Source organism: Hermetia illucens, chromosome 6 (genome assembly GCF_905115235.1).
Source record: "Hermetia illucens chromosome 6, iHerIll2.2.curated.20191125, whole genome shotgun sequence".
NCBI classification, from domain to species: domain Eukaryota; kingdom Metazoa; phylum Arthropoda; class Insecta; order Diptera; family Stratiomyidae; genus Hermetia; species Hermetia illucens.
Genome location: NC_051854.1, coordinates 36,502,742 through 36,519,628, shown reverse-complemented (window position 1 = coordinate 36,519,628; position 16,887 = coordinate 36,502,742). Strand labels below are relative to the sequence as shown.

At 47.4% G+C, this 16,887-nt stretch overlaps 1 protein-coding gene across 3 annotated transcripts in view; it reads left to right on the top strand.

Annotated features, from left to right (window-relative positions):
* Positions 1-16,887, top strand: part of LOC119659532 (zwei Ig domain protein zig-8-like) — a 294,573-nt gene that overhangs the window by 245,417 nt on the left and 32,269 nt on the right. For all 3 annotated transcript variants that reach the window (XM_038067672.1, XM_038067671.1, XM_038067673.1), the window contains one exon: positions 7,346-7,568. In XM_038067672.1, coding sequence (XP_037923600.1) covers positions 7,346-7,568 — 223 coding nt within the window. The remainder of the gene's footprint in view (positions 1-7,345; positions 7,569-16,887) is intronic.

Genomic DNA, 16,887 nt, shown 5'->3' with positions numbered 1-16,887 from the left:
TGCCGAGACAAAGAGGGAAATCTGATTTCCGACAGAATGGGCATATTAGAGCGATGAGTTGAGTACTTTGATGAGCTACTGAACAACCAGAACATCGGCGAGTTGGAAGTCCCGCCAACTGAAGACGACGGACAAATGCCGCCACCACAAAATTTAGGAGAAACAGTCCGTGTAATTCATCGGCTAAAAAATCATAAGTCGCCAGGGGCCGATGGAATTACAGCCGAATTGGTTAAATATGGAGGCGACCAGTTACACTAGTGGTTCATCAACTTGTGCTCAAGGTATGGGACAACGAATCAATGCCTGACGATTGGCAACGAGGCATAATCTGTCTCATACATAAAAAGGGAGATATCACACAGTGCAGCAATTATAGAGGTATCACGTTGCTGAGTACCATCTATAAGATATTCTCCACTATCTTGCTAGGCCGGATAGCCCCATATGCCCAGAACATCATTGGCCCATACCAAAGAGGCTTCACTCCAGGCAAATCAGCAACAGATCAGATTTTCTCTCTGCGGCAAGCGATGGAAAAGCTGTTGGAATATGGACAATAGTTGCACCACCTGTTCATCGACTTTAAAGCCGCCTATGATAGCATAGCCAGGGTAAAACTGTACACGGCCATGAGAGTATTCGGTATCCCGACGAAATTAATAAGACCGACTAGGCTGACCCTGACCAATGTGCGAGGCCAGATAAAAGCAGCAGGATCACTCTCAAGACCATTCGACATCAACAACGGTCTACGACAAGGGGATGCGCTATCATGCGTCCTCATTAACCTGGCCCTCGAGAAAGTGATCCGTGATGCTGAGGTGAATGCAAGAGGTACGATCCTCTTCAAGTCCACCCAACTACTGGCCTATGCTGACGATATCGACATCATGGGAAGAACCACCCGAGACGTACAAACTGCCTTAATCCAGATCGAGCAGGCGGCGACTGAGGCGAGATCTTGGGCTGCACATCAATGAAGGCAAGAGAAAATATATGGTGGCAACGTCAGCACCGAAGACGAATCAACCAACAACATCAAACCGCACTGGTCAAACACAAACACGAAGAAGAATAAGGATAGGAGAATACAACTTTGAGACCGTTGACAATTTCTCCTATCTAGGGTCGAAAGTCACAACCGATAACAACTACGATGATGAAATCCGCGCACGGTTGTTGTCAGCCAACAGAGCCTATTTCAGCTTACAAAGACTGTTCCGCTCGAAACGTCTCACCATAGGGTCAAAGCTCTTACTGTACAAGACTATGATCTTGCCAGTCCTCATGTATTCCTCGGAAACTTGGGTTCTTAGCAAGAAAAATTGCGAACTTTTGGCCGCGTTCGAGAGAAGAATCCTCCGAAGAATTTTTGGCCCCTTACATAAGGATGGACGATTCCGTAGCCTACACAATGACGAAATCTATGAGCGATACCATGACCGTCCGGTTGTGGATAAAATCCGGCTCAATAGGTTACGGTGGGCGGGTCACTTAATCCGTATGGATGAAGATGATCCCACCCGGAAAGTCTATAAGGGCACTATCTATGGTAGGAAAAGAAGACGAGGCAGACCCTGCCTAAGATGGAGCGGTGGCGTGGGCCAGGACGCCAGACAGCTTTTAGGGATATCGAATTGGTGGACCTCGGTGCAAAACCGGGATGTCTGGAGTTCCTTATTAAGGCAGGCCTAAACCGGATACCGGTTGTTGCGCCGTTGATGATGATTATGAATGTATAACCATGTGCGGTATGAATGAAAAATCTCGTCTAGTATTCCCGAAGCAAGCTTTATCTTTGACTTCTGTTGCAAAGTGAGGTGGGTGGAGAGGGGTAGAAACTTGTCAAACATAAATATCATGTTGGAAAATTTGGTGAATATCTTATTATTGTTAACAAAGTAATGGTAGTTCAAGCTCGCCTAGTTACGCAAATTTACTGCATCCGAAGACAATGTACACAAATCGCCAAAAAAAATTCGTGCAACTGCTTATTTGCATATTTTTTGTATTCTACGACATATCTAAGGAAACCCAAAGGTAATCATGGATATATATTGCTGGAAAATTTTAGCTACTACGATGGGGAATATATATATTCTATTCAGTCAAATGGCACTGCGTCCTTAAAGAACAATTGTGCACCCTTTGCTAGTTATAGTATACCTATTAAATACAGTATGTCAAGCAAGCCGATTACCATCAGGAATTTTACTATATTCCCTACTTCCAAGTATTCGACTTTGGCATCTGGTATCAAGTATTCTCCTAACGTCCTAACTTGCGCAATTGTCGAACACTGTCCCAAAACGTGTATAGACCTTTCGACACATTCGGTACAAAATTTGCATGCAGTGTTCGTAGATATTTCTAGCTTCCGCAGGTGATAGTTTAGTCGGCAGTGACTAGTGAGTAATCCCACCATAAACCGGAAGTTCTTCTTGGTGTGGTTTAAACAGTCCTTTGTGTGTTTGTGTTCGTGCCCCCCATAAGCGCCCTGGACTGCTCCATTTCTGGTAGCTACGCACAGTATAATTCCCTCAGCGGTTCCTTTTCATTTCTTACCTAATGTCATAGCCACGAACCCGTTTCTGATTCCTCCGAAGAATTCTTGTTTGTGTAGACGCGTCCCAGTTCATCCGCTGCCTTATTGCCTTCCAACCCAACATGGCCTGAAACCCCAAGTATGCAGCCCCTATTGTGCGAGCCAACCGTATCCAGTCTCTCAAAGCATTCCCGTACCAGTTTAGAGTTCACCTGAGTGGAACTACGTGCCTTGACCGCCGCTCGGCTGTCGGTCAGAATAACAACGTTTTACCCCCAACAGTTCCTTTGGAGGTTGAAGGGGCATATCTGTCTATAGCGTATATTTACGCTTGGAATATGCTAGTGTGCTTATCCATTGGTTCTAAGTACATTTTTTTTAGAACAATGACCCCGGTGCCCGCTCCTTGTACTGTACGGGATCCGTCAGTATACCAAGTAACCAGTTGTTGTTTTAAGCCGTATATCGCAGCTACGCTCTCCCAGTTTGCCTTGTTACTCCTCGTTGTCATGTTATCTCCCTTGGTTTCGATACCACCCTCTAGAAAGAATATTAATTTTCTTTTGAATTAGGCAACTCCCCATCTCACTGATACTCTCGGCCATCCTGAAAATCGCCCTCCTTCCCTGCATCTGTATGTAGAGATGGGGAAGAGTTAATACCAAAAGGACCTCCAGGGATGTTCTCATTACCCCCCCCCCCTCCCTGGATAGACAAGCAAATCGGTCTTTGGAGTTTCTGCAGCTCTCTGGCTGTTGTGCTGGGATCAGTCCTTTCTGCACAGATTGGCCTTACTATTGTAGTGTAGATCCAAAGTAGTACCTTCGGGGTCATCGTAGCTTTCCGACAAGTATTTCTGACATGCGTCTTCCAGAGGAATTTTTGAACTATTGACTCTCTTCGTGACATGTAGCTTTATGGCTCTCAAGTGATCACCACTTCGTAGTAGATGCTACTATGGTGGTTTTCATTGGCATAATGCACCAGGCAACAATAATCCTTAGTTCTGCTTGGCTTCTATCATATAGGGTATATTTGTTTCTACAGATAAAAACAATGTCGTCCTCGTAACCCTGGACCTGGATTCCAGTGTTTATTACCTTGGCCAGGAGTTCATTCATTACCATACTGCACATAAGCGGTGATAGTACTCCACCCTGTGGACAACCTTGAATAGTATTGATGATAATAGTCTAACATTCTGTCCATCCAGAAAGCCAGGATGTTTCCCACTCCCTTGCGAATCAAGGCATATTGTATCTCTGTATGCGATGTGTTATTGAATGCTTCTGCAATATCCAAAAACGCTCACAGTGCTATTTCTTTTGCTTCTGTTCCTTAATCATCCGTAAGCTGCTACAGAGAAGCTTCGATTGACCGTTTTCCCCGGTAAACGTGTTGACACTAACGTAGGGAATTACGCAATAGAACGTTAGTTTTAATATATTATAGTTGTCCACGCATGTTAGGCAAATTGGTCTGGAAGATTTAGAATGGAAAGTATCCTTTTTACCCGTTTTCAAAATTAAAACCACTTTTACCCGTTTCTCTGCCCTTGGTATACAACCCGAGTCTATGCTGCCCCTTATCACCCTTACAAGAAACTCTAAGATGATGATAGGCCTCTCTGGATTAGTGCTGGGAAGATGCCGTCTACTCAGTACTCACTTTACCTTAGCTTCCGAGCATATCTCTTTTGCTAGTTTCCAGTTCTCCTTTCTTCCTCTTTTGTTCATTTTTGGGGTGTCTGGCAAAATGGTATCGCTTTCTGCCGTGGGGTAGGACCCCAGGAAATGAGTTCTGGAAAGCGGGGAATCTTCCATCCTCTTGTAGAGGGCCACAAATTCTTCGAAGGATTTTTCTCTCGAACGCGGCCAAGAGTTAGGATTTTTTTTGTTAAGAACTCAAGTCTCCGAGGAATACATAAGGACTGGCAAGATACTTCTCTCGAACGCAGCCAACAGTTCGAATTTTTTTTGCTAAGAGCAGATCATAGTCTTGTACAGCGAGAGCTTTGACCTTATAATGAGGCGAGCGAAACAGCTATAACTGTGCGCGGATTTCATTGTTGTAGCTTTTATCGGTTCTCATTTTGACCCTAGATAGGAGAAGTTATTAACGTTCTCAAAGTTCTAGTCTCCTATCTTTATTATTCTCGGGTGACATTATTCGTGGGTTAGTTTTTGGTGCTGATGTTGCCACCATATACAATATTACGGCTTGCCTTCATTGATGTGCAGTCCAAGATCTCGCGCCGCCTGCTTGATCTGGATGAAAACAGTTTCTTTGCCTCTGGTGGTTCTTCCTATGATTTCGATATCTTCAACATTGGCCAGTAGTTAGGTAGTCTTGAAGAGGATCGTACCACTCGCATTTACCTTATCATCACGGATTGCTTTTTCAAAGACCGGGTTAAAGAGGGCGCATGATACGGCATCCCCTTGTCTTAGACCATTCTTGTTGAATGGTCTCGAGAATGATCCTACTGCTCTTACCTGGCCTCGCACAATTTAATCGGAATAGCGAATTATCTCATGGGCGTGTACAGTTTTACCCTGGCTCATAAATAGCTTTAAAGTCGATGAAAAGATGGTGCAACTGATGTCCATATTCCAGTAGTTTTTCCATCGCTTGCCACAGTAAAAAAATCTGATTTGTTGACGATTTTCCAGGAGCGAAGCCTCTCTGGTATGACCCGATGATATTCTGGTCATATGAGGCTATCTGGCCTAGCAAGATAAAGGAGAATATCTTATAATGGTAGTCAGTAACATTATACCTCTATAATTCCTACAATGGGTGACATCTCCCTTTTTATGTATGGACAAATAATGCCTCGTTGCCAGCTGTCAGGCATGGTCTCACACCTTGAGCAGAAGTTGATGAACCGGCTAGTGTAATTGGTATCCCTGATGTTTAACCAGTTCGACTATAATTCCATCGACTCCTGAAGACTTATGATTTTTAAGCTGATGTATTGCACGGACTCTTTCTTCTATACATAGCGGTGGCAAAATTTGTCCGTCATCTTCAGTTGGCGGTACCTCCAACTCGCCGATGTTCTGCTTGTTGAGCAGTTCATCAAAGCATTCAACCCATTGCTCCAATATGCCCATTCTGTCGGAAATCAGATCTCCCTCTTTTTCTCAGCAAGATGAACATCGAGGCCGGCTTCATCCTGCTGACTGTTGGTAAAACTTCCGCGCCTGGTACGGTTGCTTTCTGTACTTTTCGAGTTCATGCACCTGTTGGTCCTGCCAGGCTTTCTTTTTTCGTAGTCAATTTATTGTTAAAGTGGTCCCGTCTGTGAAGGCCCGCGTTTGTTTGTGAACCGCTTTCCACCTACCGTTTCGGGTGACAGTATTAATTGAATAATCTGCAGTCAGTTATTATTTTTATTTTTATATAAACTATGGGAGCCAACGTATCGCCTGAATATGCGCTCCGTCCTTAACTGGTTGTTAAAATCCCCAAGTATGATTTTGATATCATACTCGGGACAGGCTTCGAGGATTCGTTCTACTTCCTCGTAGACTCTCCACTCCCGTTTTAGGGGCGTGAACGTTAATGAGGCTTATATTTCTAAATTTGCCTTGCAAGCACAGAGTGCATAGCCGTTCGCTTATGTTTTCAAAACCTATAACAGCAGGTTTCATTTTTCGGCTGACTAAGCAACCTACTCCGGGCTAATAGTTTACTGGATGGCCACTATGATATATGGTGAAGTGACTGTTGTCCAGGAAACCGGTCCCTGTCCAACACATCCTCTGCAATGCTCTTATATCAACCCTATATTGGGACAGGGTATCGGCTAGCTGCTTGGCAGCTTCATTCTTCACAGGGAGCGCACGTTCCATGAGAAAATGCGCAAATCGTTATTCTTTTCTCGTTGCCGGGTTCGTCGTTGTGAAGTCAATCCAGTCCGAGGCTCCTTTTGTGGCTGCGTAAAGGGTTGTTTTCCATGTAGGGTAGTCAGCCCTACCCAACCTCCAACCTGGAGGACCAGTTTGTACAATTTGTCCCGTTTTAGGTGCGCGAGACTCGCCTTCATTCTTCTCCGTCTGCAACTTTTCGTTTAGAAAGATCTCCCAGCGATCACCACGTGGAGGTGGAGATAGGATTTGGTAGTAGAGCTGTTGGTATTGCATCCATGTTTCGCCCTGGGCCCTATAATACCCTTTGACCACCAGTTTTAATTTTTATATGGTATTTTATGGTAATAATCGTTAGTGCAACAGTCAAATCGGATCAGAACCTTGAAGTGCGTCAGAGCTCTTAATTCAAGACCGTAATGGTATACTACAGGATTACAGTACCCTATAGGAGACAATGTGCTCAGCATTACGCTCGCCCGTCATTATTACCCTGATTTTGTGCCTGAGTCTCATTCACAAATGAGACGACTATCCTACATCCACTCACAATACCCTCTGCCCCCAGCGAGATTTAAACCCACCCCCACCAAATTTCAAAAAGAATCCCAAAAATATACTCACCAAACATCACATCACATCACATCACATCAATAGTCCGCAAATAACAATTTTCCTCTTCCAATGACTCTCTAAAATGAGGATGGGGTCCTTTCTATGTCTGGCAAGTGAAATGGGATACCAACTTACCTTACCTTTCGATACATAATTCGTTCATTCTAATTATATTTTCTCTGCGAATATTCTGTTGAGATTCTGTATTTTCTGAAATACTAAACTTGACCGTTTAATTTTTTGTTCTATTCTGTCGAGTATTATATTCTAGACAACCTGATTTACATGCAAACATTCTCCATTATTTTAGATGTTACTACAAGTATCGTGGGTAAGGCATCGTGATATCCATTTGTTGACTGTAGGAAGATATACATACACGTCGGATCAAAGGTTTCGGGCCATTCATCATCCACAGACTGAGGATTGGATTTTGCAAATAAAATACCCCCAGCACAGGGATTCTGGAGTATACGAGTGTCAAGTTTCCACAACGCCACATATGAGTCACTTCGTTCACTTGAATGTAATAGGTGAGTAATGTATTCGTTAATTCAATCAAATTAAGATAAACGTCCCACGCCAGTCACAACCAATAAATATATGAAATTTGATCTATTTGAGGAAGGATACGGTTTTAGTATGTTATTGATGTCAGGATTGAAGGATATGACGAGGTTTTAATATGTGCGTCTTTATCTACCGAACTACCCACTTGACAATATTCGTTTCAGTTGTTATTCTGTCTATTGTTATTTAATGTCATATGTATGTGAGGTAATTAAAGATTACCGGTTATCGTTAAATACACGTGTTGTTATTTATAGTTGAACACATTAAACCACATCTTTTGCATTAATCTTTTATTCATGCACTAGAAACACATGTGATGTTTGCACTGTAATTCGGAGGAGAAAGTCAGAACCCTAATCTATGCTTAAAACCATTTAAAGGAAAGAAGTTTAGGGACCAAGTTATTGTGCGTTATAACTTTCACAAAGTCTCCGCGAAAGGCACGTCGTCAAAGGTAGAGCAGTCCATCAGACCCGAGGAAAGTTTAAATAAGTCGGGAAACCGGAAGCTGGACGCTTCAGGTACGAAAGGTTTTGTATATTTCTTAGTACGTAGCACGTAATATATCCATATATTATGTGAGAGTATCCACTTTCAGATGATATTGACATTCATTGTCTTCAATTTTCAAAGAAGCAATAAATTTGAGGTATTATAAGTTTGTTAGTAATAGTGCAATTTCCACTAAACTTGGTAAGATCATGCTCTATATTATAGCCTATATCACTGTAAAATTTTCTGGTACTAGGATGAACTTAAGGGGGGTGTCTAACCAATTACAAAAAATTGTAGTAATATACTATTATTAACTTTATTTAAACAGATATCGGCCCAGGCCCCATACAGTGGCAGCCTCCTGATTTATTTCAATTTTTTCGATTGGGTGGTTTCCGAGAATGGCCCCCTTAAAGAAGTGATCACTTTCAAACCCCCGCGCTCCCCACCCTTCCAACGAATGTCAAAACTAAGATCGGCTTTGAAAAGTACTAATCGAGACCTTTAATTTGATACCCCACATGACTATATTTGATGAAAAAAAATGTTACACCCCCCTTTTGCATGTATAGGGACCCCTCCTTAAATTCGGCGTAAAAGGATGTAATTCACTGTATGCGTGAGCGTTCACAGTTCCCACCGTCCTACCAAATTTGGTGTCAATCGCTATAACCGTCTCCGAGAAAAATGCGTGTGACGGACAGACAGACATAGCGGCGAAATGCACCGGTGACTGTGACAGGTCAAAATGTTGCAGAAAATGTAGGGGAGAAGGCCATATGTTCAGGGAGTGCAAGGCTGAGCCTGAATGCATGCTCTGCAAGGAAAAAAAGGGTGTCGACTGTCGGCACGTTGCAGGCAGCAGCAGATGCCCAGTGTTTAGGCGAGCCTTGAATGCAGTAAAAAAATGAGGTTGATACAAATCAACCTCAACCACTGCGAGGCAGCGCAAGACCTTCTCTTGCAGACCATCTATGAGAAGGGAATCGAAGCTGCCATAATCAGCGAGCCCTATCGCAACAATAAGAGCGGTACCTGGACTGCAGATGAAACTGGCAAGGCGGCAATATGGGCGTGTGGAAATCAGGCCATTCAAGAAGTGATGGAGTTTCCAGAAGTTGGATTCGTCAGGGCAAAAATAGCTGGTATCTATATATATATAGTTGCTATGCTCCACCAAGCGCGACGATAACAGAATTCGAAGGAATGCTAGGTATGCTAGTCTCGGATGCAAGAAGTCGAAACCCCAAGATCATAGCTGGTGATTTCAACGCGTGGGCCGTGGATTGGGGCAGTCGCACTACGAACACCAGGGGCCGTATCCTGCTCGAGGCTTTCGCGGAGCTAGATTTGGTGCTTGCCAACACGGGAAACGTTTCCACTTTTCGTGGGACAGGGTCGGGCTCAATAGTCGATCTAACATATGTGAGTACCACATTGGCGAGGAGAATGACATGGTTTGTCAGTGAGCATTATACTCACAGCGACCACCAGGCGATTTTCCTCCAGATCGAATATGGGCCATGCGTCGATGCGTGCTCCCATGAGGCTGGAAACCGGGGCTGGTCCGTGAAGGGGCTTGAGGAGGATGCATTCATAGAGATGCTATTGGGAGGCCAAAGTCCCGGTGGTGCGGCTACGGAAAAGGTAGAGCAAATGATGGAACGCATAACAAGAGCATGCGACGCTGCTATGCCGAGGCGACGAGTTCTCGCAAAAAGGCGCTCAAACTATTGGTGGAATGAAGAGATCGCGGTGTTACGGGATGCATGTTTTCGTGCTAGAAGGATCTGCCAACGAGCTAGAGCAAGACCAGACTTCGACGAGAAACGGCTAGCATATGTGAACCTTCGAGGTAGGCTTAAGCAGGCTATACCCCCTCAGGGATCGTCAACGATCCTTCATGGGTCGTTTACGATACGGGGAGTGGCGTCCCCGAGGTGCCCGAGCAAGTAGTTCTGACCCCCTAGCTGGCATAATACTTGCGTCCTAGGTAGTAGCCTCGAGAAAGTTTCTCGGTGAAGAGCGAACTGCTAATGACCGATACACGCTGGGACACACTGGGAGTCCCCGGAGCCGTCGACAACTCCCTGTCGACGTCGATGGGGTGATGTGAGCCTAGCTCTGCCAAGGTGGTAGTTGTGGCGTGTATCAGGAGCCAGCCCCTTCGGGACCCTGGTCGGGTAGTGTGCATTGAACCGGTGTTAGTAGACCGCGTTGCCCCGAGCGAGCGCTGATCCGTCCGTGAATTCCGGGATCAGCTAAGCGTAGGTCAGGCCTCAGGGAACTGGGGTAGGGGCTGTGTCCCCGAGGGTATACCCGTTCCTGACTATTGCGGCCCGCTCCCTTGCACACGATGCGCTGGTAAACAACTCAAATGGAGAAAAAAAACGAACAGAACGAGGAGATAGTGGAAATGGAGAGTGAGCTGACTGCGTTTATTCGCAGCACGAAAATGCGCCGTTCGCCCCAGCGCCCAGCGAAGGACGCAACAAGGGCTGAAATACCCGACGAGACATCGGGACGCGCAGACGGAGAGAAAGGCTCGGAAAGTGATGCAGCACCTGCAACACAGATAGGAGGAACCCAGACCAAACAGCACAGTGCTGTAATTGGGGAAAGAGGCACAGTGGAAACTGCCGAAACTAATAAAATGGTTTCGAATATAAGCCGAGTGGGAGGACTGTCGATTACTCTGGCACAAGCGGAAGAGGAAAGACTTATTAAAAAATGCACAGCAATTGTGAAGCACATGCGATCTTCGACGTTCCTTCAGAAAAACGTCGGTAAGGGAGTGAAAAACGGGCTAATGGAACTGGAAGAGCTCCTGGACAGGATTTCATATTATAGGCGAACATGGAAAGTAAGACAAAATCCGCAGGAAGCAGAAACAACCGCGCTTCCCGAGGAGAACACCACGAGTACCAAACGGATCGCTGACAGCCCATTGCAGAGTGAACTTGGTAAAAAACGAAAGGAGGAAGGGACATCTGAAGGAGACTTCACTCAGGTACTCTCCAGGGCTGGAAAGAAGAAGGCGAAGAGGATCAAAAGACAACAACACGTCGCGCCATCAGAAAAACCTCTGCCTAAAACTAAAGCGGACACGAAGGATGGAGTGTCAAAAGAAAAGGTGGGGAGACGAAGGAGGACTAGACCGCCAGCTTTGCTTATTAAGCCGACGGAAGGCAAGACTTTTGCGGAAGTCCTCAGCGAAATCCGTTACAAAATCAAACCCGAAGACAACGGAGCGGAGGTGTCTTCCATACGTAAAACGAAGGGTGGTGGAGTCTTAGTCGAACTAGGCCCGAAGACTATAAATAAAGTCACGTTCTGTGAAGCAGTCAAGGGGCTTCTAGGAGAAAAAGCTTTGGTTTCTAGCCTGGAACCCACGTGTGCTTTAGAAATACGAGACCTTGACTGTCTCACGGAAAAGAACGAGGTAGAAGAGGCCATCAAACGCGAATGCCCGGAGGTAACCAATGTCCGGATTGGTATCACCTCCGCAAACTCACGAGGCCAAAAACTCGCTGTGGTGGAAGTTGCCGAGCACTACGCGAGGAAGCTTCTAAACAGCGGGAAAATAAGAATTGGTTGGGTAGTGTGTAGGATACGAATTCGGGCCGCCCCAACCAAATGTTACAGATGTTTGGATTATGGGCACACATCTGCAAACTGTCGGGGACCTGACAGAAGGGCAACATGCCGTAAATGCGGTCAGGCAGGCCATAAAGCGAACAGCTGCAATGAAAAGGAAAGCTGCGTTCTATGCAAGGACCGTGGCGCGACTGATGAGAGCATTGCGCACACTGCGGGATCGGGGCGGTGTCCAGTTTTCAGAGCAGAACTGGAAAGAGCTAGGATACGGTCAACATGATTCGCATCCTACAAATCAATATGCACCGGAGTGCAACCGCTCACGAGTTGCTAGCGCAGTTCGCTGCGGAGACCAAAGCTGATTTAGTACTCATCAGTGAGCAGTACCGAAACAAGGGCCCAGTTTCATGGCACCCAGACATATCAGGTACCGCTGCCATCTGGGTTCGGGACGGCACCCTCCTGGGGGTTCTTGCCCAAGGCCGAGGGGACGGCTTTGTTTGGATTCGGTGTTCAGGGATAACGTTTTTTAGTGTCTATCTTACGCCGAATGAGACGATGCCGGACTTTCGTCGGAGGCTTGAGGCATTGGAGGACGCTATCTTAAGCACGGATGGGCGGATCCTGGTCGGAGGTGACTTCAATGCTAGGGCACTTGAATGGGGCATGCCTCACACAGATTCCAGAGGGAAACGAATTTTGGAAATGGCGGCGAGAACAGGACTGGTAGTTCTAAACACCGGATCCACCCCAACGTTCCGGCGCCCGGGCTGCGAAGGAAGCATTCCAGACGTAACCTTCGCATCGGAATCACTGGTGTCGCTGGTGGACGGGTGGCGAGTTCTGGAAGAGTTTTCGGCCAGTGACCACCAATACATTGCTTTCGAAGTGGTGGATACAAACTCTCGGTGTGCGCCACCCCAGCGATCTTTCTGTGTATGGAACGTCGCGAAGGTGAACACCGGGAAGTTTGTCGAAACTCTGGGAACGGGTGGGGCCACGCTGAAGGGTACTCCTGGGGGCGGTGGCGCCGCTGCTGACACTGTCGTAAATTCAGTTATGAACCTGGTAACGACGGTCTGCGGAGCCTCCATGCCCAGGAAGACATCGAGGCGCTGCAAACCTTCCATGTATTGGTGGACAGTGGAAATCGCAGAGCTCCGGAAGGAATGTCACAGGCTCCGCCGCTTAACACAACGTCTAGGCGACCGGGAGGAGGCATGTACCATAATGATGGAGTACAAATCAGCCAAAAGGAGACTCCGCAGCGCAATAAACAAGAGCAAAGCTCGCTGCTGGCAAGATCTGATCGACGAGGTGAACGGGGATCCGTGGGGACTCGGTTACAAACTTGTAACCCGAAAAATCGGGGCTCTGCGGAAACCCTGTTCACTTAAGGCCGAGCAGATGGACCGCATTGTGAGGGCACTCTTCCCTGCACACCCCGTATGGGATGGTGACGTCGGCGCGGAGAGCGCAGAGGACTGTCCACTTTTCTCTGTAAAAGAGTTGGAACAGGCAGTCCTCTCTATGAAAAACAAGAAGGCGCCAGGACCCGATGGTATTCCAACACCGGCCAGGCCTACTGCTCGGTGCATTCAACGCTTGCCTGAAAGAGGGCATTTTCCCTGCTCGTTGGAAAGTTGCGAGGCTTGCGCTGATCCCTAAAGGGAAAGGCGATCCCGAACTGCCGTCTTCATACCGCCCGCTATGTATGCTTGATACTGCTGGGAAAGTGCTCGAAAAGCTCATCAGAAGTAGACTCGCTGAAGCGATACGCGCTGCCGGAGATTTATCTCCCCGGCAGTTTGGTTTTAGGGCAGGGAGATCGACAATTGATGCTGTCATGCAGGTCGTGGACGCCGTTCAACGAGCAGAGGCACATAGCCGCCGAACTCGACGGGTGGTGCTCCTCGTAACGCTTGACGTCAGAAACGCCTTCAATTCCGTAAGATGGAAAGACATTCTAGGCACACTAGACAATACCTTCAACGTGCCGAACTATCTCTTACGGATTTTGAGGGACTATCTGAGGAATCGCTCCCTGCTCTATGAAACACTAGAGGGTCAAAGGTGGATGTAGGTCACGTCGGGGGTAGCACAGGGATCCATCCTAGGGCCGGACCTCTGGAACGCTACCTATGACAGTCTGCTTAAACTCGACATGCCAGAAGAATCGCGCCTGGTCGGCTACGCAGATGATGTCGCAGCGCTTGTTGCTGGACGCACTGTCGAACAGGCGCAAAGCAGACTCGGCATATTGATGCGACGGGTAAGCGGATGGATGACTACTCATGGTTTCAACCTTGCACTGGAAAAAACCGAAGTAGTCATCCTGACTAAGAAGAGAATTCCGACCCTGTGTCCCATATCGTTCGGCGAGTCGATAATTGAGTCAAAATCAGCGGTAAAGTACCTCGGGTTGACTCTTGACTCAAAGATGAGCTTTTCTGAGCAAATCCAAGCAGCAGCGAACAAGGCTGCGGTTGGAGTTTCGGCGTTAAGTAGGCTAATGGCAAACATTGGGGGTCCTACGTCTAGTAGGCGACGTCTCCTGATGAGCTCAACGCAGTCTGCCCTGCTCTACGGCGCAGAGGTATGGGCTGGCGCTCTTAACAAGGAGGTATATCGTAGACGCCTCGCGCAAGTACAGAGACGGGGAGCTTTACGAGTGGCGTCTGCGTACCGCACAGTCTCTGAACCGGCCGTGATGGTGATCGCGGGAGTTATTCCCGTTGCCCTTCTTGCTAGGGAGCGTCAGGCCATATACAAGCGCAAGGGAGATGAGCCAAGGGAGGTGGTTGCTCGCGAAGAACGGCAACACACTCTAGACGAGTGGCAGCTCTCTTGGCAAAATGAAACTAGAGGCAGATGGACTGCGCGGCTCATCGGCAACCTAGGTGCGTGGCTGAATCGGAAGCATGGTGAGACTGACTATTTCCTTACCCAATTTTTAAGTGGGCATGGAAGTTTTCAGTCTTACCTGCACAAGATTGGAAAGGCGCATTCTCCGGACTGTGTGTTTTGCAATGGAGTTGTGGACGATGCCCACCACACTTTTTTTTCTTGTGGAAGGTGGGATGGGGTTCGTCAGCAGCTCTATTTAAACACAGGGGATCTCTCTGCAGACAACATTGTGGAAGAGATGCTGAGGACTGCTGACAGCTGGAACCGTGTTGCCCATTACGTTCGGGCCCTTCTCGTTGCTAAGAAGATAGAACTCGACCGGTGGAGGAGCCGGATGGCAGGGAGTTCCTTGAACTGACAGTTCCCTTCCTCCTCTCCCCTCCCGTTGGTGAAAGGAATTCCCTGATTTGAAGGCTCCGCAAGGCGGGAGAGATCGGGGGCTGGCCCGAAGTAATGTGACAAACGGTTCCAGGCTAGCTCTCTGACGATGGGGAGGTGTTTAGTTGGTAGTCCGACGATGTACCGAATCGGGAGTCCAACACTGTGTGCGTAAATGCATTCACCTACCCTACCCAAAAAAAAAAAAAAAAAAAAAAAAAAAAAAGCAGGCTATACGGACCAGCAAGCGAGAATGCTTCAAGGAGCTTTGCACAGAGGCAGACCAAAGCCCCTGGGGAACAGCGTACAGGATAGTTATGAAGAAGATGAGAGGGCGAACACCACAATTGACCTGCCCGCATCTTCTTCTCGATATCGTGATGGCGCTCTTCCCCCCGGATAAAGGGCAGCGCAAACAACACAAGCGAGCACTGGACCTCTACACCATACCTGCGGTAACTGAGGAGGAACTCACGCAAATTTGCCGGAGAATTGGTGATAACAAAGCACCCGGTCTGGATGCTGTTCCCAATAGAGCCCTTAAACTCGCCGTTAAGACCAGACCCGACTGGTTTATTAGCGTGTTTGAAACATGCATGATAGAAGGTGTTTTCCCCGACCGGTGGAAGAGGCAAAAACTAGTTTTGCTCCCGAAGCCGAATAAACACCCAGGACACCTATCATCATACCGACCGATTTGCCTTATCGACACGGCAGGAAAGATGCTCGAAAGGGTCATCTACAACAGACTGCTCCCTATCATCGAATATAAGGATGGACTATCGGAGCGACAATTTGGATTTCGCCAAGCCCACTCAACGATCGACGCCGTAGACGGTGTTTTGAAGCTGGCTCGAGACGCGATGTCATCTAAAAAATGCTGTGCCGTAGTGACATTGGACATCAAAAATGCGTTCAATTCCGCAAGCTGGGAGTGGATAAAAAGTTCACTGGCGAAAACGGGTGTCCCTAGTTACTTGACTAAGCTCCTCAACAGTTACCTTTCGGAGAGGACACTGTGGTACGACACGGATGAGGGATCCAAGCAGTACACCGTCACCGCAGGAGTACCACAGGGCTCAGTGTTGGGTCCTCTCCTGTGGAACGTCATGTACAATGGGGTCCTTGTCCTTCCCGTGCCAAAGGAGGCCACGATAATCGGTTTCGCAGATGATCTAGCTGTGGTTGTCGTCGCGAAAGAACCTAAAAACGTTGAAATGTACGCTAACGAAACCATTAGCGCCATCAAAGCGTGGCTGGAGATGGTTCAGCTTGACCTTGCGGAACAAAAGACGGAGGCGGTCTTGATTACCAATCGTAGGAAAAGGAACACGATTAATATTCGCGTTGGTGGTCACGTCATCACTTCGAAGCCGGTTATCAAATACCTAGGGGTGATGATTGACGCTAAAATCAATTTCAAGGGACATCTGGACTATGCCTGTGAGAAAGCGGCAAATACCAGCGTATCATTAGCGCGGATGATGCCTAACATTGGAGGTCCAAGGTACAGTCGAAGATTACTTGTGGCCGGAGTGGTTCGCTCCACACTATTATACGCGGCACCAGTTTGGGAGGAAGCATTAGCGTGTGAGAGTAATCGTAGGAGAGTGAATATGACTTACCGCTTAGTGGCGCTAAGGGTGTGCAGCGCCTTCAGAACAATATCAGGCGAGGCAGCGTGTGTTATTGCGGGAATGATCCCGATAGACATTCTGGCAAGTGAGACACGCTGCCTGTACGAGACAAGGAAAATGAATCCTCTTGAAAAGGATGCAGAATCCCGAAAGGCGGCAAGGCGAGAGTCGCTGCAGAAGTGGCAGAAACGGCGGGATGACTCGCAGAGGGGTCGCTGGACCCACACTTTAATTCCCCGTATAGAAGAGTGGATCCAGCGACGAC